This window comes from Solanum verrucosum, unplaced genomic scaffold, assembly GCF_900185275.1.
Source record: "Solanum verrucosum unplaced genomic scaffold, falcon-dt-bn FXZP01000032.1, whole genome shotgun sequence".
NCBI classification, from domain to species: Eukaryota; Viridiplantae; Streptophyta; class Magnoliopsida; order Solanales; family Solanaceae; genus Solanum; species Solanum verrucosum.
The window spans coordinates 3271953-3296413 of record NW_026020569.1 but is presented as its reverse complement, the minus strand read 5'-3'; the positions used below and the strand labels follow the sequence as shown (position 1 = coordinate 3296413).

Sequence of the window (24461 nt, the reverse complement as noted above, 5' to 3'; positions counted from 1 at the left end):
TTCGCTATCCATATTTTCATCAAATTGTTTCTTACGAAATTCAGATTTATTTTCATCTCATATGCAATTTACTTAGCAGAAATCTTAACACTCATATGTCCCGTTTGGTTACTGTATAAGAGTACATCTTATTCATGTATAAAAAATTACATTAGTTGTACTATGTTTAGTAGAAGTTTTTTATCAGGCTGAAAAGTCAACATAACTTATACCATGTTTAGTTGGTAGGATTCTAAATGTTGTATAAAAATTATTTATGTAATAAATTTATACTGTGTTTGATTGTGTTTTTGTAATTCTATATAATTAATACTTACATAACTTATGAAAGAATCTATGTATAAATTATGCGGAAAAGAAGGTGGAATAAATTATGCGAGTATTAGTTATACATGTATTAAAATAGTAAATTACACATTTATTCCTATTAATTTATTTTTAAATAATTAATATTGAGAACTTTATCTATCTATACCGTTTTCCTAACTTTTTTTTTCTTTATTTTTAAACCCGAACCTTTTTGATTCCAAATGTAAATACTTTATTAATATTATAAATTGGATTGTAAATATTTTGACGGCGAAAATGTTAATCATATATAAGTGTTATATATTAATAATAAATTCCACATATTTAATCAACATGTATTATTATTTTGTTTAGGACGTGAATTTATACCTAATTCATATATTTGATATATTAAAAATATATAAACAAATATATACAATATATTGATAGAATATGAATATTATATAAAATAGGATATTATAATGTACTTAGAATATATTAATGGTATTTTATTTTATAAGCTATAAACATAAAAAAAAAAAATAGCAAAAAGAAAAAACAAAAGTCTCAGTTAAGCATAGAGGGAGAGCTTTTCTTTTGTTTACTTTTTATTCAAAAGAGGGAGAATTTATACTGTTTGTTTACTTATTTATCTGTAAATAATATATATTAATTTACAATAAATTTGATATTCAATAGTTAATAATTCATGTATTATAATTTTTACATAACTAAATAATACCCACATGACTAAACCCAATATAACTAAACCTGCATAACTAAACCATACATAACTAATATATATATAACTAAACTCTGCATTACTCTAACCAGTAACCAAACGGCCTCATAGTACATATAGTTTGGTTTTTTAAAAATAACATATATAAGTAATTTATTTTTAAAAAAATGGAGGCCACAAGCGATAACTTTAGTGGCCTAGAGGTTAAGACGGTCTATTTAATGAGACGTGGTACTGAATGAAAAAAAAAACGCAAATGAAATATTTATTCAAACAAACAGATCTTTTCATTTGATCATTTTATTAAAGCAAATTAAAACAACAAAATATACATGATGGATGAACAAGGAAGTTACAAGTACATGTTACTAAATCAACAAATTCGTTAGCTGTTCTCTCTTTTTTTAAGTAATAAATTTCCTTCTGTGAAAATTAATTTCACAGAATTAAGAATTTTTTAAAAATAGTATTGATTAATGAATCAATTAGAAGAAGAATGCGGCAGCGACTGCAGCAGCAAAAACAGAGGAGACAGCCTTCAATGTAGTTGCGCCACTGGCGTCGGCGGCGGGTGCCTCAGCAGGTGTAGCAGCGGCGGGAGCGGTAGAGGTAGTGGGTGTGGTAGCAGTTTCGCTGTCGGGAGATGGTGGTGATGCGGGTTCCTCTTCAGGAGTTTCCGCACTTGAAGTTGGAGAAGAGGAGGAAGGTACAGAACCGGAATTTGAAGATTTAGGAGATGATGCTGATGATGATGATGGGGATGACGATGATGATGATGGAGATGATGATGATGATGGGGTACTTGCCTTAGGAGAAGAGTCAGAGGATGATGGGGTGGTGGCTGCGGCAGCGGGTGCATTGGCACTACTGCTGTTTGGTGAAGCTGCTGCTGGAGTAGATGTGGATGGTGATGACGCGGGTGATGTTGCTGATGTGGATGGTGATGTTGCGGGGGATGTTGATGGCGATGTTGCTGATGGGGTTGAAGACGGGGCTGCAGCAGGGGAATTATCTGCCGAAGCAAATCCAGCAATGGCAACAAATACCAGAGCCAAAACAATAACTTGACGAGCCATTTTTACTTTTTTTTGGGTATTTTTTTCCTTTTTAGTTATTTTTTTTTTATGGAAAAAGTTTGAAAGAATAATGATCCTTCAAGATTTGCAGTAGTTTTTTAAAGAGAAAAAACTGTGCAAATTAATAAGGATGAGGACAATGAAGAAGTTGAAGGGAATGAGTTATATAGGACACAAGGAGTTACAGGTGTTAGGCCAATTTCCATCTGCAAAGAAAAAAAAAAAACGAACGGTAAACTGTAAAGATATTGACCAAACACCACAAAAATTCATGGGTGCACTTTATCTGCTCCTCCGTTCTCCATGGCGAGTCATCAATTCAAAGTTGTGAGCAATTTATGTGCTTTTCCGATACTTTATCTATTTCTGTTTGTTTGTTTTAACTACATTTTTCATATATTTAATAAAATGTTAGATCTCAATTACTTTTAGTGATTCTTTAGTGGAAAATCCTAGTGTCATCCTTGATATACAATTAATAATAACCAACAAACATATAAAAATAATGAAAATGCAAAAATAACGCTATTTATTGCCAAAGTTTTCATTTGAATTAATAAGTATTATAATATGGTTAAGAAAATTAAATTATAGTCAAACTTGTAAATACCTCCCATAATTTTTTATTTATTTATTTTGGGGTTAACCTTCCACAATTTATTTATTTTGTGGTTGTTGCTAAAACATGTTTTATTTTTTATTTTTAGAAGCACTTTCAAAAAAAACTTTTAAGAAAAGTACTTTTGGAACAAATATTTGTGTTTGGTTAATTCATTTGAAGAGTTCTTTGATAAATAAATTGTGTTTGACTAAATTTTTTAATCAATATTTTTGAGATTCAAATTACGTAAAATGACAAGTATCAATGCACTTTTAATATTAATATTATTTTAAATATCTATTATAAAAAAATAAATTAATATTTCTTATTAAATTAAAATGTACATATTCAATTTTTCAATCAATATTATACATAGATGAAAATAAATAAATTAAATATTGATATATCATTAACATGATGATTTAAATATAATAAAAAATATCAAGCAAAATAAACTTAAAAATAACTTATACGAAAAACTCATCATAAAAAAATAAAAATAAATATAAGTGACATATTTGTAAATATTTAAATATGACAAGGATATTTTGGGTTTGAATAAATAATTTTCTACTTCTGTTTTTTTTTTTTTTAAGAAACATAAATTTTTAGTTTCTTTCTGATCGTAGGAAAACTCTTTCTACTTCATTTTAAAAAAAGTTTTACTGGTTAGTTGAACACCTTATTTTTTCAAAATATATACTTTTTACTCAAAATAAGTGATTTTGGTCCTCTAACAACAATGTCAAACATACTCATAATTGTCATATTCCGTAAATCAAATTACAACTTATACAATAATGTTTCTTACTATTTTCCAAGGGAAAATTAAAGATATTTATTTGTTATTAATTTGCCCTCAAAAATTATGATTTTAAGTTATTTTTTTAATACTTTTTATCTTTATGGTTAACCTTCCATTTGGGGGTTGGGGTGGGGTGGGGTGGAGGGGGTGGGGTGCCCATCCATAATTCATATTACATATTTTAATGGTCATATTGTGTAAATCCAATTGACAACTTATTCAATAATGTTTATTGAGTCACATTATTTATGGAAATTTTTTATTTTGTGTGTCACATAACCAATATTATTTATGAGGCTATTTTATTGCTTGACAAATGGACATAATTACTTATCTTTTTTGCAATTTTATGAAACGAGGACTGATCAGTAAAAAGATGAAATTTCAAAAATATTTCTTCCATTTCATTATATGAAAATATCAATCACTACATGTAGAGCAATAAGATATATAATATAAATATTCATCCTAATGTTCTTTTATGACTTGTGCTTTTGCAAAAAACAACACGCATCTCTTCATTAGCTTTGAATCTGCATAAAATTAATCAAAATAAATGTCATAAATAAAGTGATACCAACCTAACAAAAAAAAAGTTAGTAAAAATAAAATTATACCTTAAATTCTTGAGCAGAAACGTGACCTCCCTGACATTTTTTCATACAGTCACTATAGCAATCCCCGTTAGCCCTACCTTTACTTGCACAATGAATAAAGCATTTTGCTGAGCAAGACATTTTTTCCTCACCAACAGCTTCAACATTTGTTAAAACATTCACAATTAAAAAAATTGTCAATATTACTTTTGTGAAGTTCATCATTTCTAATATTATTTTTTCCTCAATGGAATATTATTTTCTTTTGTGTCTTAGGTACTTGATGAAAGAAAAACAGTGCTATTTATAATCAAAATTTCAACTATAATTTAAGACACATTAGACTATAATTAATCACATAAAACATTTAGATTAATAATATCAACTTATAGTCAATAATATAATTTGGCTGTAATATTTATTATAGTCAAACTATTAATATATATTAATTTACTACGTAATTTTCTTAGACTATATATTTTGATTTTCATATTATGTAAATGTAACTAACAACTCAAAAACATTAATTAATGAAATAAAAACATTTAAATTATAATCAATAGATTATAGTCAAACTATTAATAAATATAATATATAATTTATTAGTCATATTATGAAAATTTAACTAACAAAACATAAAAAATAATTAATCAGATAAAGCATTTAGATTATAGTCAATAATGCAGTTTGACTATAATATAGATTATAGTCAAATTCTTAATAATTTAGTATTTTTTTTTAGTATATATTTTGATTGTCATATTATGTAAATTTAACTAACAACTCATTAAAAAAAATGTCTCACTTAACTTTATCACAATGGAAAGACAAAGTTATTTCTGTATAATAACTGCAATTAATTTCTCCCTCGACAAAGTTATCGTTTTAAATTTTTAATTATAAAGTCCAGAACATAAAATATTACAATATTTAGTTACTTGAATTAAAAAATATCAGAAAAACTAATTCAAATTTAATTGATCGTATTCTCTTATTATATAAGTGTGACAATTAAATAACTAGAGTTGTCAAAAAGAGTCAACCCAACTCAACCCGACCCAAGACTCACGGGTCAAAGAATTTGATGTGCTAGGCGGCCCTATCCTTCATTTGGAAGGCTCGAAAATACTCATCTCAACCCAATCCTAGAAGGGTTGCGAGCTGAGGCCGACTAGCCCTTTTTTTTTCATTTCAAACTTAAAATTCTATAACATCAAGAAAATGATAGGATTTTCAAATCAAATATGACAAACAAAGGTGTTCTTTCAATAACACTAGCAAAAAATCTAGTTGATTAACATGTCTTAAATTATCTTAGAATTTTACCCATGAAATTTGAAACTTATGTTGTTTTTGTAGGGAGCCATACCCATACAGTGGCTTTATTGCATTTCCTTAAATAATTTATGTTGTTCAGACTGTTCAAAAATATTGTCATTTCTGACTATTTTGAAAATTTTGACACACACCTGTCAACATTTTAAAAAAGTCTAGGCAACATACCATATAATATACCAATAATATCTCTTTAAGGAAAGTTATTCTCGGACCTCAAAAGTTTTATTTTTAATTCTTTTGATTTTCTAATTCATATATATAGGTGTTTGGAGAGTGAAGTTAATTATGAATCCCCTATATGTAGTAGATGTAAGAAACGCATGGGTACAATATCATAGCAAATACCACAATATCGAACATCATTCCAGCTTCTTACTATGTAATCAAATATGTAAGAAACACATGACAAGTTCCAAACTCATTTTTGCAAATAAGTGAGGAGGAGCTAAACAGTGGCGAAATATGGGAATATCATCATCACTTGCCCAGATTTATAACAGCTTCCATTAATGAGCTAAATCATCCACTCTTGATACCATAACTGAATCCACATAAGAAACAATTTGGATCTCTAACACTCCAACCGCAAAGCTAAAAGATTTGCAACCAAAACCAACCTCGGATTTGCAATGATCAAGTTAAATTACAGATCTTCAATTTGGGGATGACCATGCAAGCATAAAAAAAATCAACAACAGATGAAAAGCTTCATGATGGAATATCAAGAATCTATCCATGTTAAAACTATGCTTAGATTCCCTCATAACTTATACATGTTAGTTTCTAAGTTCCAACCAAACACCTATTAATTTTATACATAGTAGAATACTGCCACCCACCAAACATAGTATAACTTACTTCCTAGCCACCTACCAAATAACCCCTAAGGAAAGAAAACACAAGTGAGAGGGATTGCATAAAAGGCAGGCTATTCTTCTGAGACAACACTTGGAAGTACACTGGAAGATAGCCGAGATACAACCATCATAAAAGAAGAAACTATACGTCTTGGACATCAAGCAATTGTGTTAGTTGAAAATTGAGAAAAAAATACTTCTGCTGCACATGGCAAAACATATTACTAGCACCTGGAAATATTATATGGGTAAATGTGGAATCTCCAATATAGTTGTATCCTACGTGACCAAGTAGGCCAAGGCCTATGACCAAGAACAAGCATTACAAGATCCTTAAGGAGGTTGAGGTTTCGGAGAGATCTTCTTTTTTTTTTGATATCTTCTCCGGCCTAGACTGAACGTCACAATAATTAAAGTCGGAGAGCACTCAGCATGCTGAACCAAGTAGACCAGATACCTCTGAGACATGGCCATTCTAAGCATCTCAAGCCTCAATACATTCAATAACAACACCCTTTGTTCAGAACGGGCTCAATGAAATGCCGATTATAAGTTGAAATACGAATCAAGGAAACCAGGAACAATGGGTGAAAAGAAACTAATCAACTTAAGAAAAGAGATGCCCTCTCACAAGTTCACAATATGGGTGACAACTCAATCAGCCGACCTACTTAGCTCATAATGCTTGCCACAGGACTAGCTCAAGCAACCTAGGTCCAGATTAAGGTGAATAAGCTCCCTACAAAGTTGGACCCTAAACCATGAGAGAATCTCAGGAAACTTGTATGACAAAAATTATAGCAATGGACGGGAAAGTAGCTCTTCTCTTAAAGGAAGATTTCCCAGGATATAAGGGAATCATAGGTAAAGGCACAAGGATCTTATCAAGCAAACAGAGGGCACAAATAAAGCATCAAGATCAAATCAGGTAGTATCAAGATTTCAAGTGCCTTAATCTAATTCTGCGCCTCACAGTAGTTCGCCTAGTTTTTATCCCATTGTTTCAATATTTGAATTAATTGGAACATGGAAGGCCTGACATCTCAGGCACTCTTCTTCTTTCTCTCTTTTTTTTTCTCTTGTGTTTGCTATACCTTTTGCTCACCACCCAAGCAAAGTCGGTCCCCAGTTAAGATTTCAATCCATGTTAACATAGCAAAACCCAAGTGGCCTACCTAAATCTCTCAATCAAAAAAAAACAAAAAAAAACTCTCACATAAATGGCATAGGAAATATGGTTTTACATGTAGAGACAGATATATACCCACATACTCGCAAATGAAAAGAAAACTATAACACATTTACGCATTATTATTGTTTATTTAGTTAGAATGATGTCACCTTCGGGAATTGTTTTTAAGGATCAAAACCTCGAGTTAGACCACAAATGGTGCCCAATCATAAGAGAACTTGCCATTAAAACAAAATCTATTCCATTTTTTTTCCTCCAAAATGTGAGGCATATTACACAAATATTTATTTTTTCAGAAAACAATAAATAAAACAGTAATCCAGCAGTTGTACCTTTTCCCATATTAATTTGTTTTATATAAAAATAGAGTCTGGGCTAGTTCGCAAACACGTCAACTATTATGCGGTGTACCTATATCTTCCGCACATAGCAGTAACTTTGTCCACCAAGGCTTTAGGATAGGAAGAATCTGACAAGTTATCTTTGTATTTACTGGGATTTGAAGCATGATCGAACTTAGATCACACTCTTGGGTATGCAAATTATTCTTTACTGGCTATATCAACTACACACATATGCTCTTAGAGATTCAATTTGGAAATATTATTGGAAGTTGGGAGATGGAGTAGAGCACACACATTCTTTACAGCCATAAAAAGCAAAATCCATACTGTAATTTACCAAGGCAAACTCTCGACACATTAGCACAATGAAGAAGAATGGAACAGTGAAGCATATAAAACAACAGTAGTTAAAGGGCTGAAATCAACCAAAAGTAATTTAATGATATGAAGCTCTTCAAATCACCAAAGAAAGAGGTGAGATGTGAAGGCAACAGAGAAGATGTCAAAGCAAATTATAAGCCCTGCAAAATAAATTATTAAGAAAATCAAGTGTAACTTCTTTTTGACCTATTACTATCAGTTCTTCAGAGTTCAGATCATTGTAGATAATAACAACAACAAGTTATCGATCCGTTCTTCAGAGTTCAGATAATTGTAAATAACAGCAACAACTAGCTATAGATGTGGAAGAGACTTCTCAAGAGTTCTTCAGAATTGCCCTAAAAGCTTCTAAGATGTTAGACTCCAACAGTTTCACAAAGCCTGGCCATAAATCCCAAACATACATCTCTACTCGGGAGGAAAAAAGGTTCATTATTCCTAAAACATGATTTAGCAATCGAAATTGAGCAATATTTTCAACCCAAAATGGTGATGGACTTGGGAAAAGGACTATATTTCAGTAGAAACAATTAACATTATGCCGGAAAGGGACATCAAATTTCACCTATGCCTTTGTCTTCCTCCTCAAGCGCTTCCTTAGCTTCTTCAACTTGTGCTTATTCATCTTCTTCTTCCTCTTTTTCTTCACACTATCCGCCCATATCTTCAGTGAATCTTCTTCTACGACGACGCCTCCATCATTCTCAGATTTAATTACCCCAATTTGAGAAATGGGGTTTAGGAAAAACCCGAAAGAGAAACTTGGGTAAACCAGTGAGCAAGGGGAAACATTCTGATTTGAATCCTCTGTTTCGCGTTGGAGACAAAAGGGTATTTGATTTCGTCTGCTACAAGAAGGATGAGCCAAGATTGGTGGCTGAGGAGGGGTAGAACTGAGGATTGCCGGTTCGGATTTATTAAGGTTAGTGATGATTCTTGTTGTGGCAGATTGAAATTGGTTCTTCACAGCTTTCCGAAGAATTGAAGCCATATGGAGTAACAATTCAAGAACCACCAAAAAGAGAAAGAAAAAATAACAGAGAATTGCATCCGCTAGGGTTTTGCCAAAAAGGAAGACGTAAAAGTTTCAAAAAATAAATATTTGCCCCCATGCAGGATCGAACTACAGACCTTCAGTTTACAAGACTGACGCTCTACCACTGAGCTATACGGGCTGTGTTCTTTGCATTGAAAAAGAAGTTAATTATCCAATGAATACCGTTCCTCTTCTCCATATTAAAAATTATATACTAACAATTTAGTTGGTGGGATAAGAATAAGAATTTTCGTCATAAGACTATTATAAGGTGAATTTGGTAATATGTGTTACCTAGTCCTAGGATTATTTTATATAATCGTGCGATAAGTTATCTCATATAAAATGTGAAATAAAATAATCTCATAGAATATCCTTGTCTATCTCATCCCACCAACTAAACGACCTTTAAAAGGGTAAACAAAAGAGGATACTTGAGTCATATTCACTATGAATTAAGTTTATCCACCTCTCATTTTAATAACACCAAACAACATAATTTGATTCAATTAGATGATAAATTAAGGTAGAGTACCAAATAGTTAACATACTTAATTAAGTGATACAAAAAGTTAAATGTAAATATCAAACGAGTTACTGTAAATATCTTCTTCCTGTATAAGCCTAAATAAGACGATTTGTTATGGCTTGTAAGTAAGCCAGGCCATAAAGTGAAGTTAACAGAATTTCAGCATATGATTTGTGGTCACTAATTACAAATTGGGCTTATACAACAAATAAAAATAAAAATGTCACACAATAATATACCCAGGTTTACTACAAATTGAATTTAATTACAATGTATGAATACAAATTTATTCATGCACTGGTTTAAAGTTTCTATAAGCTATAACTGCGTAAAAAGGATCAGATGAAGCTGATAACAACCCAATCAACTGCATTATTTTACTCAGAGGTGATTTATTTTCTTGATCATCATTACTTGGTAATTTACGAATCACTTCTGGCTCTGTAAATCCCTTAATACATTGAAAATATTGTACCACAAGTTGCACTCTTCCGTACCCTGTACTATCCCTCCAGGCACTAATTGCTTTATCATAGAACAATCTGTTACTGAAACTTACAATAAACACTCCTCCAGGTCTTAGAATTCGAAATACTTCCGTGAAAACCTGAAATTTAATAACATTGTATTATAGGGATTATTAACACAATGATCAACATAGAAACTAAACATTGTGTTCTTAATGCAAAATTTAGTACTAATCTATCTAGTTAACCTTATCACTATATCTTTGGATTTTGTGTGGCTTATAACCAACCACACATTTTGCAACAATGTCTATGTGGTTGTGGTGACACTTGATTCTATCCTTCATTTCCAAATCATCAATCTTTATCATCTAATTAAGGGATCATTTATGTGCAGGGCACGTTAAAGAAAAGATTAATCACAATATAATTAAGTGGTCATTAATTTAGGGTAATTACTGACCTTCTCAGGCTGTTGAAGATACTGCACACTAACAGTACATAAAACAGCATCAAAACTGCAATTTTCAAACTCAAGTTTCTCATCTTCATTCAAATCCTTCACAAAAAAATAATCCAATTTGGGATTTTTTGCTAGCTCTTGTGCATTAAGTCCATGACCTACCACCTTTTTGTACTTCACTTCTTGAGGTAAATGACTCACCCATGAGCTCATAAGGTCAAGAATCTCAAATTCAGGCCTCAAACATTTCCTATAAAAACAAGGGAGTCAGGGCACGTTAAATTGGACTGTAAATCCTATATGTCTAGTGTATTTTGACACCCTTACCTGTAAAGATTTGTTAAATTGGAAATGAAACGATCATCGACGTGTGTGACGAATCTTGGAAAGGCATAAAATTCCCTGTCTGGTAAAATGTTAAGTTTGGTTCTTCCTTGTTGAGTAAGTACCATGCGTTTGATTTTTCCTGCTGTTGATTTTGTAGAATTGTTATCTTCACTATTATAGGCTTTTGGAATTATTATTGAGGGATTTGTTTTTATTTTGGATGGAAGAGGAAACAAGTGTAAGTTTGAGGATTCCCATGTTTTGGGATGGGAATTTGGAGCTATGGTGAGAAACATGTCTAATTGACTTTGATGAACACACAGATCAATTTATCATTTTTATTTGGTGTTTGAAATTGTTCAAATTAACTTTTTGGGCCCATAGGTAATTGGACTGGTAGCCCACGTCCGTCAAGACTGCAGGGCTGAAATCACAGTCAAATAAAAGTTTAGCTTTCAAAATAGGCCATGTAAATTAGAATAATGTGAGTTCTAGTATTTTCCTTTTATATTGACGAAATTCTTCTTTTTTATTTTCTACACTAGAGTTTGTTTCTTTTATATTGAAAAAATTCTCTTCCTTTTTGGAATTTATATAATAAAATAATAATATCACACATTTTCTTAGTATGTTGTATATTTGATTGGTGAAGTAGATCGAGTCAACAAAATAATTTAAACGGTATCTTATTATTTTTTATAAAATTAAGTTTAAAATAAAAATGATATTTTTTAAATATTTAATGAAAAAAATTATTTAAATTGATTGGGTGACCTTTTAAGTGAAATATCAATAGTTGAATGACTTGAAAATCAAATTAAGTTATGTAACCTTTTAAGTGAGCTACTAATCTGCAACTTTTCAGTTATAAAACAAAATTAAGTAACGAAATCATTCAAAGTTTGAGTCAACAGAAGAAGAAAGTCCATACAAGAAATGTACAGATAATCTTTGATCTGATGTAAATAAGATAGTTTTAATTACCAACTTATCTAGGCATGGACTATAGGTAGGGGTGTACAAGACCGGGTAGGTTTGAGTTTTTCAAATATCAAACCAAATCATTTGTGTAAAAATTTTAAATTTATAAACCGAACCAAACTAATAAAATTCAGATTTTTTCGGGTTTTTCAAATACCAAACCAAACCATTGTGTCGAATTTTTAAATTTATAAATCAAACCAAACTAATAAACCTCGGATTTTTTTTCCAGATTTTTGGATTTTTTCGGTAAAGTTTGCATACAAACATATAATTAACTTGTGCTCCAAATATTTCTTTAGTCCATCCAAAATACAATTATCGAAGGTGTTTCTTAAGAAAAAAACACAAAATATGAGATGAATATTGATGACACTAAAATATTCAATAAAAAATAATAATGAAATCATCATATAAAATAAATATTGCAAAGTCATAATGAAAATGATCATAATTTAAAAGTACTAAATCATGCTAAAATAAGTTTAATAAGTATTAGTTACATTACTGAATACTTAAGAAAAATTAAAATTAGATTATGTATTTTAATTGTCTAAACCAATGTAAAACTAAAAAATAAATATTCAATATTATTGTCATTCTTAGAGTTGAATTGATTTTCTTTTTGCATTAGTATTAATTTGATTTTGATTTAAGTTTTATTATAATTATCAACATCTATGAACTATAATCTTTATTAGACCATCCGAATTCTAACTTTTTAAAACTTGAAATAATATATTAAAAGATAAAAACTATGAAATAGTATAAGAAATATTTTAAAATTATATCAAAGTAAATATTTTTATGTATAAAATAAACTTTTAAAATTACATATATAATGTCGGGTTGGTTTTTTTTAGTTAAAATCAAACCAACCCAAATATAGTCGGGTTTTTTTTTTCCAATACCAAACCAAGTCAAACTGAACCACTAGTCCGGTTTGTTTTTCGATTTGACTCGATTTGCGGTTTGGTTCGGTTTTGTACACCCCTAACTATAGGCATGCATATATAACTAAATGATCATTGCTACTCAACAGAAGAAGAAAGTCCATACAAAAATTATACAAATAATCTTTGATCTGATATACATAAGATAGTTTTAATTACCAACTTATCTAGGCATGGACTATAAACAGAAGAAGAATTCATACAAGAATTGTACAGATAATTTTTTATCTGATGTACATAAGATAGTTTTAATTACCAACTTATCTAGGCATGGACTATAGGCATATATAACTAAATGATCATTGCTACTCAACAGAAGAAGAAAGTCCATACAAGAGTTGTACATATAATCTTTGATCGATATAGATAAGATAGTTTTAATTACCAACTTATCTAGGCATGGACTATAAACAGAAAAAGAAAGTCCCTACAAAAATTGTACAGATAATCTTTGATCTGATATAGATAAAATAGTTTTAATTGCCAACTTATCTAGGCATGGACTATAGGCATATATAACTAAATGATCATTGCTACTCAACAGAAGAAGAAAGTTCATACAAGATTTGTACAGATAATCTTTGATCTGATGTAGATAAGATAGTTTTAATTACCAACTTATCTAGGCATGGACTATAGGCATATATAACTAAATGATCATTGCTACTTTAGATTATGTGATTTTTTAGTTATAAAATAAAACAATTGATTGGTGAAGTGGATCAAGTCAATAAAATAATTTAAATGAGTATCTTATTATTATTTTTTATAAAATTAAGTTTAAAACAAAAATTATATTTTAAAAAAATTTAATGAAAAATCAATCAAATTGGTTGGGTGACTTTTTAACATGTCATTTGGTTTGAATACAAGTTATGTTGAAATTAGTTATGCCGGGATAAGTTATGCCGAAATTAGTTATGTTGAGATTAGTTTATATTGCTTGATTGGTTTGTCATATTCAAACTTATATTCATTGCATATAAGTTGATTGTTTACAAAAACACCCTTCACCTTATTAGTTTTTTTTTTTTTTTTTTTTTACATTTTCTTTGCAAGCTTTAGTTATTCATTCTTAAAAATAAAATTTCCATCTTATTTAACTTAAATATTTTTATGTGTGTATTTTCATGATTGTGCCATGTGTTTTTAAAATAAAACTTCATCCTATTTAACTTAAAAATAAAACATACATCTTATTTAGCTTAAAAATAAAACTTACATCTTATTTAGCTTAAAAATAAAATTTCCATCTTATTTAACTTAAAAATAAAACTTTCATCTTATTTAGTTTAAAAACAAAACTTCAATCTTATTTAGCTTAAAAATAAATCTTTCATATTAAGTTTATTAAAGTAAAAAAAATTATTATTAAAGTTTCTACATTTTAATTGATATATAAAATATAACTTTTAAGTGAGTAATAAACTAATTAATTAAAATATGTAATTTAGTGGAGTGAACATTTTAAGAGAAATCAAAATATAAACAAACATAAGAATTAGGAAAAAAAATTCAATTTATAATATTTTCATAAATAAAAATTGTATTTATAAAATGTAATTTTTCAATAGAGAAATATATTATCATAAAAACAACGAATAATTAAGCTCGTGAATGTTGTTAAAAATTAGTATATGTTAATATATGAATGTAAAAGTGAGGTATAAAAGAGAGTTTAAGAGGGGTATTTTTGATATTTTACATACTTTATCCCAGGTAGAGTTGTCAAAAAGGGTCGGCTCAGCCCCACCTGGCCCAAGCTTTTAGGGCCAAGGAATTTGAAGGGCTAGGGCGAGACAACCCTTTATTTGAAAGGGCCTGAAAATGTTCAACCCAACCCAACCCTAGAAGGGCCAAGGGCTAGGGCGGGCTAGCCCTTCTTTTTTTTCAAACTTAAAATTTTGTAACATCAAGAAAATGAGAACATTTTCAAATCAAATATGACAAACAATGGTGTTGTTTCAATAACACTAGCAAAAAATGTAGTGTAATTAGCATGTATCTAGGATACTAGATATAAGAGATATGTGATGCATCCTAGATACGCGAGCGAGATAAGAGAGTGGCGAGCAAGATGAGAGGGAGAGGAGGGCGCGGTATTTGTCTATGTATCCTAAATACATGCGAATACACTTGGGTAGAGTGTATCTCGAGCAAATTAACCTAATTTTTATCCATGTATCCTAAGATACATGTATCTAGAAGTACTAAAATCTTGAAAGATTTATAATCTTATAACATAATGTGCATTTAAGTAATTAGCTTATATACTAGTGAGATTGTTGTAAGTTGCCCTTAAATAAATAGTATCGGCCCATGGGCTGACCTCGGCCCGACCCCGATGAAGCCTCAAGAGCCAAGGGATTATATTGGTTGGGCTTATAAGCCCTAGTTTTAAATGGGTTTGAAAAATCATATCCCAACCCTACCCCAATAACGGGTTGGGTTGGGCTGTCCCCATGGGTTAAGCCCATTTTAATGGCTCTAATCCCAGGATAAGTTATCCTGGGATTACTATTCCACCTCCGGTGCGAGATAACTTATTCTAGGACTAATTGTTAATCCTGAGATAAGTTATCCGAGCCTTTGCAACCAAACAACATATTAAAGGCTACTCAAAAGTTATCCCGGAATTAAGTCTTCTTATCCATCACATCAAACGATCCCTAAGTAAAATAACAATAGTTGAATGACCTTGAAAATAAAATAAAGTTATGTAACTTTTTAAGTAAGAACTTCAAATTATACTACTTTTAGTTATAAGGGAATCATAGTCAACAGGAAGAAGAAAGTCAATACAAAAAGTTTACAGATAATTTTTTATCTGATGTAGATAAGACATGTTATAATTAGCAACTTTTCTCTGGGCATGGGCTATTGGCCTATATAAGTAACTGATTGCACAAGGCAGGATAATCCCATACTCCAAACTAAATTATTAGTACTAAAGAATTTGTTTCATCATGATTTTGCCCCTTCCAGTGATATTGGCTTTCTTGTTTGGTACTGTAATTTTTGTGTTAAACTTAATCTTTCAGCAATTTTTCTTAGTTGATAAGCATGACCATAAAGGGTTACCTAATGGGAGCATGGGTTTACCCTTGATTGGAGAGACATATGGCTTCTGCACCCCTCATAAATCATTCTCCATTGGCAATTTCTTGCAACAACGTTGCTCTAGGTATGTGCAAAATCTTATTATCATGTGTGGCAAATTGGCTTGTTTGATCAAATTTAATTGGGAATATACTGAATGGGCAGGTTAGACTAAATTTGCATGCTGATCCACTCAAAAGTTACTTGGTTTGAAATGGGCTAGCTAAGAAATGGGTTTAAAACTCAAGTCGCCCACTTATTACTCTGATTTAATTGCTTTATTTATTTATTTATTTTTATAATTTTTTTAGTAACTACTAAAATTATTACTTTTCTTTATTATGACTATATATAGCCTATCGAATAAAATTATTATGATGCGTGAAAATTGGCTTGTTTGATCAAATTTAATATCCGATCTTTTGTATATAAATACATTTTCATCCATTATATTACACTATTTGACAATGTTTTGAACCAACCTATTTAAACTTAGGCAAATTAAAAGAATCAAAACTAAAAATAAGTTTATTTTTCCATCGCGCTTAAGGGTATATATTATGTTGATTCTATTTCAGATATGGGAAAATATTCAAATCCAATATATTTGGGGCTCCAACCATTGTTTCATGTGACTTGGAGCTCAACACATTTGTCCTCCAAAATGAAGGAAAATTGTTCCAGAGCAGCTATCCAAAACCTGTCAAAAATATTCTTGGGAAACACTCTTTGTTGCTTCTCACTGATTTTGACCGTCACAAAAGATTTCGAAGCATTGAAATGTCTCTCATCAATAAATTTAAGTGTACACCACATTTTTTTAGTCATCTTGATAAGTTGTGTCTCTCACTAATGGAGTCATGGAGAGGAAATCAATTCATTCTCTTTTTAAACAAGCCAAACAGGTCCGTCCACTTAATAATTCGTCATCTATATACATATACATACGTATATAATTAATTGTATACATAACTTTATTTGAATTTGCAGTTTAGCTTTAGTATGATGTTGATGAGTGTGTTGGAGATGGAACCTGGAGAACCACTTGGTTTGGAGTTACTAAAAGATTTCCTCACATTTATGAAAGGCTTTGTCTCCATTCCAATTAACCTTCCATGGACACACCATGGCAAGGCCATCAAGGCACTGATAATTTTTTTCTTACATAATTATTTTAATTAAAAGTCTCGAGTTTGAATGTATGATTCTTTGTGGTGAGTGCAGGCTCGTAGCAGGATCGCATCCACATTGAAACAAATACTAAAAGAAAAGGACTGTTTTAATGAGATAATGTTATTGAAAGGAAAATTGAATGATGTGGAAAAAGTGAGCATTGTACTAGACCTTCTTTTTGCAGGTTTTGAAACAACCTCTGGACTTTTGTCTCTACTAGTTTATTTTCTTGCTAAATCATCACAAGCTCTTCAAAATTTGAAGGTAAAAATAACTCTTCAATCGTCAAACTAATTTAATATTTGTAAAATTATATCAATACCAATTACTTCTCTAATTAATTATCATATGATCAGGATGAACACCGCGCATTAAGGAGAAAGAAAAAAGGGGGGAACCCCTAAATTGGGAAGATTATAAGCAAATGGAATTCACCATGATGGTAATTAATTCTTCTACTTTTTCAATTCAACCATTATGGTAATTCTCTGTATGCTTTCATTTGTATTATAAAAAAAATTAAAACTCTCATTATAATTCAGGTCATAAATGAAACTCTACGTTGTGGAAATTTGGTGAAGTTTGTACTCAGGGAAGCTATTAAGGATGTAGACTTCAAAGGTTTGTTAACTGCAACTCATCAAATAACTCTCTTTTTTAAACCCTGACAAATTCTTATTTTCATCACTAACTTTTGATAATCTTCATGTCAATGAACTTCCTTCATATTGGTGATTTCAGTCATATATAAAACTCTCATAAGTATTTCGTTATGTTATTTTTTTTTTTTGTATAGTGTAATTTTTTTTTTGAGCTATATTATTGTGCTCGAGTTCCAGGATATCATATTTCAGCAGGATGGAAAATACTCCCTATATTTTCTTCGATGCATCTTGATCCATTGCTGCATGAAAATCCATCGGAGTTTAACCCTTGGAGATGGACCGTAAGTTTACCTTTATCTGGTGAAACATATTAATTTCAACGGACGATATATAAATTAAGGATGATTTTTTGTACGAAAAAATATGTATTTACTATAATAATATTTAGTTAGACAATTTATTTTTCTCAAATTCAGGATCCAGCCACAAGTAAAAAGGTGACCCCATTTGGTGGTGGATTGAGGATGTGTCCTGGATCCGAGCTTGCCAAATTAGAAGCAGCTTTTTTCCTACATCATCTTGTCCTCAATTACAGGTATTTAATTAATAAATAAAAGACCCAAATGTACGTTTAAATATATACCTCGTTATACTATCATTTTCGTTTGCCTTTATCTTTTTGTAAATTCTGATATAATTTTTTATATATTAAATCATATGATAAAAACATTAATCATATATTGTGTAGGTGGACAGTGAAAGAAGATGAATATCCAATGTTGTGCCCATATATGGACTTCCCAAAAGGACTGATAATAGCTTTGGAGGCAGAAACAACTGATCTTTAAGAAGTGATGAATTTCTTTAAATATAAAGTTGTTGTATAAGAATTAAGATTGATAGCTAATCTATTAATCTTATAATATTTATATTTAATAAAACAAATGTTGCAATGCTAAATTGAACTTTTGTTTTTTTTCGCCTTTCGCACTTTTTCAGAAAGTCACTAGCATACTATGTGTGTCATGTTATCACTCAAGGCTATAATTAGGGGTGTACAAGTCAAATCGTAAAGTCAAACCAAATCGACAAACCAAATCAAACAAAAAAAAAAAACTGATTTGTGGTTTGGTTTGGTTGGTTTGGCTGTTGAAAAAAAAACCCGACCACTCTTGGTTTAGTTTGGTATTAAAAGAAAAAAAGTCAAACCGAACCCAAATCAAACCGACATAATATATATATATATAGAGAGAGATAAAAAATATTATTTATAATCTACTTTGTTAATATATTTTTAGTTAGTTTATAGTTTTCAATGCTTATATATTTTATTTCAAATTTGGGCTTGTAAAATTTTGTAAATATTATATATATAATTTTATTTTATTTATAGATAAAAAAAATGTTATTTATAATCTACTTTGTTAATATATTTTTAGTTAGTTTATAGTTTTCAATGTTTATATATTTTATTTCAAATTTGGGCTTGTAAAATTTGTAAATATTTTATTTTGTATTAAGATCCGAAGTTACAATTATATTGTTATAGTTTTTCAAATTCGAAGTTAACAATTTACTTTGTAAATATTTCGTTTTGTATTCAGTTTGAATGTATCCTCTAATCTTATTAATTTAACATAATGAACGTTGATATTTCAAAAAAAATAATTGTACTCATGTGAATTTTACCGTTTTTACGAAAAATTCTATTCATTTAACATTTCTTAAGTTTAGCTTATCACACAGGTAAGTGAAAATATATTTGATCACATTTTCAAACATCGTATAGTTGTAAAAACCGAAAAAACCCAAAAGAACCGACTGAAATCGAAAAAACCGACTTTGCGTGATTTGATTTGGTTTTTAGATTTAATAAACCGACATAATTGGTTTAAGTTTTTTTTAATGAAAAACCAAACCAAACCGACCTATGTACACCCCTAGCTATAATAATGACATTTTGTATGATGATAATCAATTAAGTATAACTAATTGTGAAATATTCAATTAAAATGACATTTTGTACTAAGTAATCAATTTTGAATTTTTATTTTATTATTTAATTAAAAATCATAGTTTTTCAAGAGAGTCATCACTTATCACTAAATGGTGTAATGATAGCATTTAATTTTTTTTAGGAGGGTATTAAAATTCTTGCAAAGGTTAAATGTATGTAACTGAAAATTTAATCAAAGTTCAAAGATTTTTTAAAATGTGAATAGGAGATTATGTGTATAAATATGAATCTTGAATACCCTACAACTATAAAATAAAATGTCATTAATTAATGCCATAATTATCTAGAGTATAGGATTACAAAGGAAAAGAAATAATTATATTAAATTAAATGATCATAAAAGGTCTATTATTTAATGATGTATATTATAATGTGAATATATAATTGTATTCATAACTTGTTTTGGTACAACGATAATTGTTTCCATAGATAGAGGCAAGTCAATGTATTTTTTAAATTAAAAAAAGTCAAGATAGATTACGATTATGGATATATAATATTATAATTTCTCCAACTTAATTTTGATGGGTTATATATAAATGATTGACAGGGCATTATAACTCCATACTCTAAACAAAATTGTTAGTACTAAATATTTCTTGTTTATCAAATCATCATCATGATTTTGCTCCTTCCTGTGATATTATCTTTCTTATTTGGTACTGTAATTTTGGTCTTCATGTTTCACCATTTATTTTTCTTAGTTTATAAACATGATACTAAAAGCTTACCTGGTGGGAACATGGGGTTTCCCTTTGTTGGAGAGGCATTTGGTTTTTTTTTCCCTCACAAATCATTCTCCATTGGTAACTACTTGCAAGAACGTCGCTCTAGGTATATTTACTTTTCCCCAAAAATTTTAGTTTAAATTCTCTTATGTTGTCAATTTGATCTGTTCTGATGTGGAAATTGGATCAAATTTAATTGGGATGAACCATTTAACTAAAAAGGATCAAATCAATCCGTAATCATGATCAGCTCATGTGATGTATGCTTGAGTCAAGATAGATCAAATAACGAAATAACAAATTAACATGACCTAATCTCCCCTCATTTTTCTAAATTCTTTTTTTTTTTTTAAATAATAAATAAATGTGATAGCTAGCTAGTGTATGTTGCTTATATTATTATAATTTCTGATCTCCAATTTGATTTTATATGTATAGATTTGAATAACATTTTGATTCGTTAGATTATACTACTTGACATGTTTTTGACCCAATAATTTAACGGGTCATTTTAGAATCAAGTAGTTGGATATTCAGTTCATGACAAACGAGTCATAAGCCAGGCCGTTTAAACTTGGGTTGGTTCGATGAGTTTACTAAATAGATTTATTTTACCTCTAACACTATGTTTTCTTGGTTGTATTTCAGATATGGAAAAGTGTTCAAATCCTATATATTTGGGTCTCCTACTATAATTTCGTGTGACTTAGAGCTCAACAAATTTGTCCTTCAAAAAGAAGGCAAACTGTTCCAAAGCAGCTACCCAAAGCCAATTAGAGACATTCTTGGTAAGCACTCTTTGATGATTGTCAGTGATGTTGAACGTCACAAAAAGTTGCGACGCATTGAAGTTGGCCTCATCAACAAATTCAGTTCCACATCGAATTTCCTTGGTGACATTGATAAATTATGTATCTCGTTAATGGAATCGTGGAGAGGAAATCAACTTATTCTCTTCTCAAAACAAGCTAAACAGGTCCGTATAATCAAAATATAACTTTCGTCTTACCAAACACACCCTTAACGATAACGTTCTAATTAATGTGTAATTTGAATTTGTATTTGCAGTTTAGCTTTAATTTGATGTTAATGAATTTGTTGGACATGCAACCGGGAGAGCCACTTGGTTTGCAGTTATTAGAAGATTTCCTCACATTTATGAAAGGGTTTGTCTCCATTCCAATTAACCTTCCGTGGACACCCTATGCCAAGGCGGTCAAGGTACTTTTTTCTTACACTATTTGGCACATAGGCATCCTCTATTATTAATTAGAGATTTCGAATTCTTTTTTGATAAGAAGTGCTTTCCGGTTTAACGATTCTTTTTGCTAGCAGGCTCGTACGAGGATTTCATCCACGCTGAAACAAATACTAAATGAATGGAAAAATAGAAAAGACGTGCAAGTACAAAATGGGCAACAAAAAGGAGACCCTTTTGATGAGATTTTAGTGAAAGAAGACTTAATTAGTGATGTGGAGAAAGTAAGCATTTTACTTGACCTTTTGTTAGCAGGTTATGAAACAACCTCAGGACTTTTGTCCCTACTCGTCTATTTTCTTGCCCAATCACCACAAGCTCTTCAAACTTTGAAGGTAAAAACAAATATATGTCCAATTTTATAATTCTCTTCTAGATTATAAAATTAGACGTATACCTCTAGATTAATGATTTATCATATGATCAGGATGAACACCTCGCAATAAGGAAAAAGAAAAAGGAGGGGGAACCCCTAAATTGGGAAGATTATAAGCAAATGGAATTCACCACTATGGTAATTCTTCAATCTTCTATTCTTTTCAATTCAACCTAATCAATTGGGCCATATATTTGAACATGTAACCCTTGCATTTCTAATGTACGTTTTCATTTGATGAACTAATTAAGTGAGTACTTTTTTTAAAACTTCCTCTTATATATTAGTATGAACTATTATCTATGGTTACTTTTTTTTTCTTTTTAATATCATTATAATTCAGGTTATAAATGAGACTCTACGTTGTGGAAACTTGGTTAAGTTTGTTCATAGGGAAGCTATCAAGGATGTAAAATTCAAAGGTTTGTGAACAAGAAATCATTAAAGAGCTTATATTATATTTTAGTGTAGATTAAATATGCATAATGCAATATTTCTTTTTATCATTGTGCTTGGATTCCAGGATATCATATTCCAGCGGGCTGGAAAGTGCTTCCTATTTTATCTGCAGTACATCTTGAACCATCGCTGCATGAAAATCCATCGGAGTTTAACCCTTGGAGATGGACAGTAAGTTTTCCTCATTTTGTTCCCATGAAAATTTTCCTAAACCAACTTTGAGCCTAATGTCATGGACTTAGACTGTCATAACGCTCCGTGCGACACTTAATACTTAAAGTGGCATGTCAGGACACTAAGCCTAATAAAATTTCAGGATCCAGCTACAAGCCATAAGGTGGTCCCATTCGGAGGTGGATCCCGGTTGTGTCCTGGGTCCGAGCTTGGTAAATTAGAAGCATCTTTCTTCCTACACTATCTTCTCCTCAATTACAGGTATTTAATATGGCAATCAGTAAAAATAAAATAAAATAGCCTTTTACTATTATTTTAATGTATTTTCTCGTTATACTATTCATCATCATTTTTACCTTTATCGCTTGGATAATTTCTAGATTTGCCCTTACTTTAACGGGCTAGATATGATTAGGCTTTATTATCATTAATTTGGTCTCTAAACCTACTAGTTTGAATCTTGATATTTTTTTTAAAAAAAAATTAAACCATATTTGATCATCTGATAAAATAATCATCATTTATTTTGTAGGTGGACAATGAAAGAAGAAGAATATCCAATGTTGTACCCATATATGGACTTCCCAAAAGGATTGCTAATAGCTTTGGAGACAGAAACAAAAAATGTTAATTAAGTATAGGGTTTGTTTAAGGAAAAAGTTGTTGAATTAGTATGATTGTTTAAATTTAACTAAACATTTATGATATTCATTTCTTCAATTGTTTGACAACTCTATGGAATCCTTTTCTAGCATAACGTTTGGTTACCATATTACTCCCTTTGTCCACTTTTAATTGTCATGTTGTGTTTTTCAAAAGTCAATTTAATTAATTTTCAAAGTTAAATTAGATTACAGTAATTCAATATTTTAAACAAAAAATTTAGATATTTAAAAATTATATGAAAAGTACTATAAATTCCAATTTTTCTATATCGTAAAATGTTAGTCAAAGTTATTATCATTTTACTCTAAAAAGAAATCGAAAGTCAATTTGACTAATTTTTAAAGTTAAATTAGATTACAGTAATTTAATATTTTAAACAAAAAATTTAGATATTTAAAAACTATATGAAAAGTACTATAAATTCTAATTTTTTCTATATCGTAAAATGTTAGTCAAAGTTATTATCATTTGACACTAAAAAAAACTATAACAATTAAAAATAGACGAGATCAGTAAATCATAAACGTACTCTATTGCCCCCCTCCCCCTTTTTCTTACCTTATACTAGTACTAGTATAAAGTAATAGCTGAAAGATGAGACATAAATATCTTGATAGGTGTATTTGTTCTTTTTTACAAAGTCCGTAGGCCATACAACATCAATTTCCAAAGTGCACTTTTACCAAAAAAAATAAAAAATAATTCCAAAGTGCACTACTAGCAAATTAAATTTGAATATTAATCCCGGAAGAGTTAAAAAGAGTTTTTTTAAAATAAAATAAAATAAAATTGTGGATAGGAAAAGAGGAAATGAGGGAAAGAATTACCATATGAGAAATCGAACTCTAACAAAGGTGAAAGTTCAAATAGTCAATTACCTGATCTACTAAAATTGCTAAAAGAATGTTTGAACTGCCGAGGAAGGAACAA

The 24461-nt window shown here is 30.0% G+C and overlaps 4 protein-coding genes and 1 non-coding gene across 5 annotated transcripts in view; 1 reads left to right on the top strand and 4 right to left on the bottom strand.

Annotated features, from left to right (window-relative positions):
* LOC125811031 (uncharacterized membrane protein At3g27390-like) overlaps window positions 1-24461 on the bottom strand; it is a 112987-nt gene that overhangs the window by 40575 nt on the left and 47951 nt on the right. The gene's annotated exons all lie outside the window — the stretch shown is intronic.
* On the bottom strand, window positions 8472-9269 carry LOC125811052 (uncharacterized). The gene has a single exon (XM_049490541.1). It carries the CDS (start codon window positions 9209-9211, stop codon window positions 8786-8788), a length of 426 nt encoding a protein of 141 aa, XP_049346498.1. The 5' UTR covers window positions 9212-9269; the 3' UTR covers window positions 8472-8785.
* TRNAT-UGU (transfer RNA threonine (anticodon UGU)) lies at window positions 9324-9395 on the bottom strand. Its single transcript has one exon. It is a non-coding gene; the product is annotated as a tRNA-Thr (tRNA).
* Window positions 9954-11338, bottom strand: LOC125811042 (uncharacterized). The gene is made up of 3 exons (XM_049490530.1): window positions 11043-11338; window positions 10716-10965; window positions 9954-10392 (listed from the first exon to the last, which is right to left on the bottom strand). The coding sequence occupies exons 1-3, from the start codon at window positions 11336-11338 to the stop codon at window positions 10072-10074; spliced, it is 867 nt and encodes a 288-aa protein (XP_049346487.1). The 3' UTR covers window positions 9954-10071.
* On the top strand, window positions 16097-23500 carry LOC125811015 (cytochrome P450 724B1-like). Its single transcript, XM_049490503.1, has 13 exons — window positions 16097-16160; window positions 17433-17512; window positions 17791-17869; window positions 18088-18194; window positions 18330-18448; window positions 21247-21574; window positions 21667-21819; window positions 21934-22191; window positions 22284-22370; window positions 22576-22654; window positions 22756-22862; window positions 23008-23126; window positions 23398-23500. Exons 1-13 carry the CDS (start codon window positions 16097-16099, stop codon window positions 23498-23500), a joined length of 1683 nt encoding a protein of 560 aa, XP_049346460.1.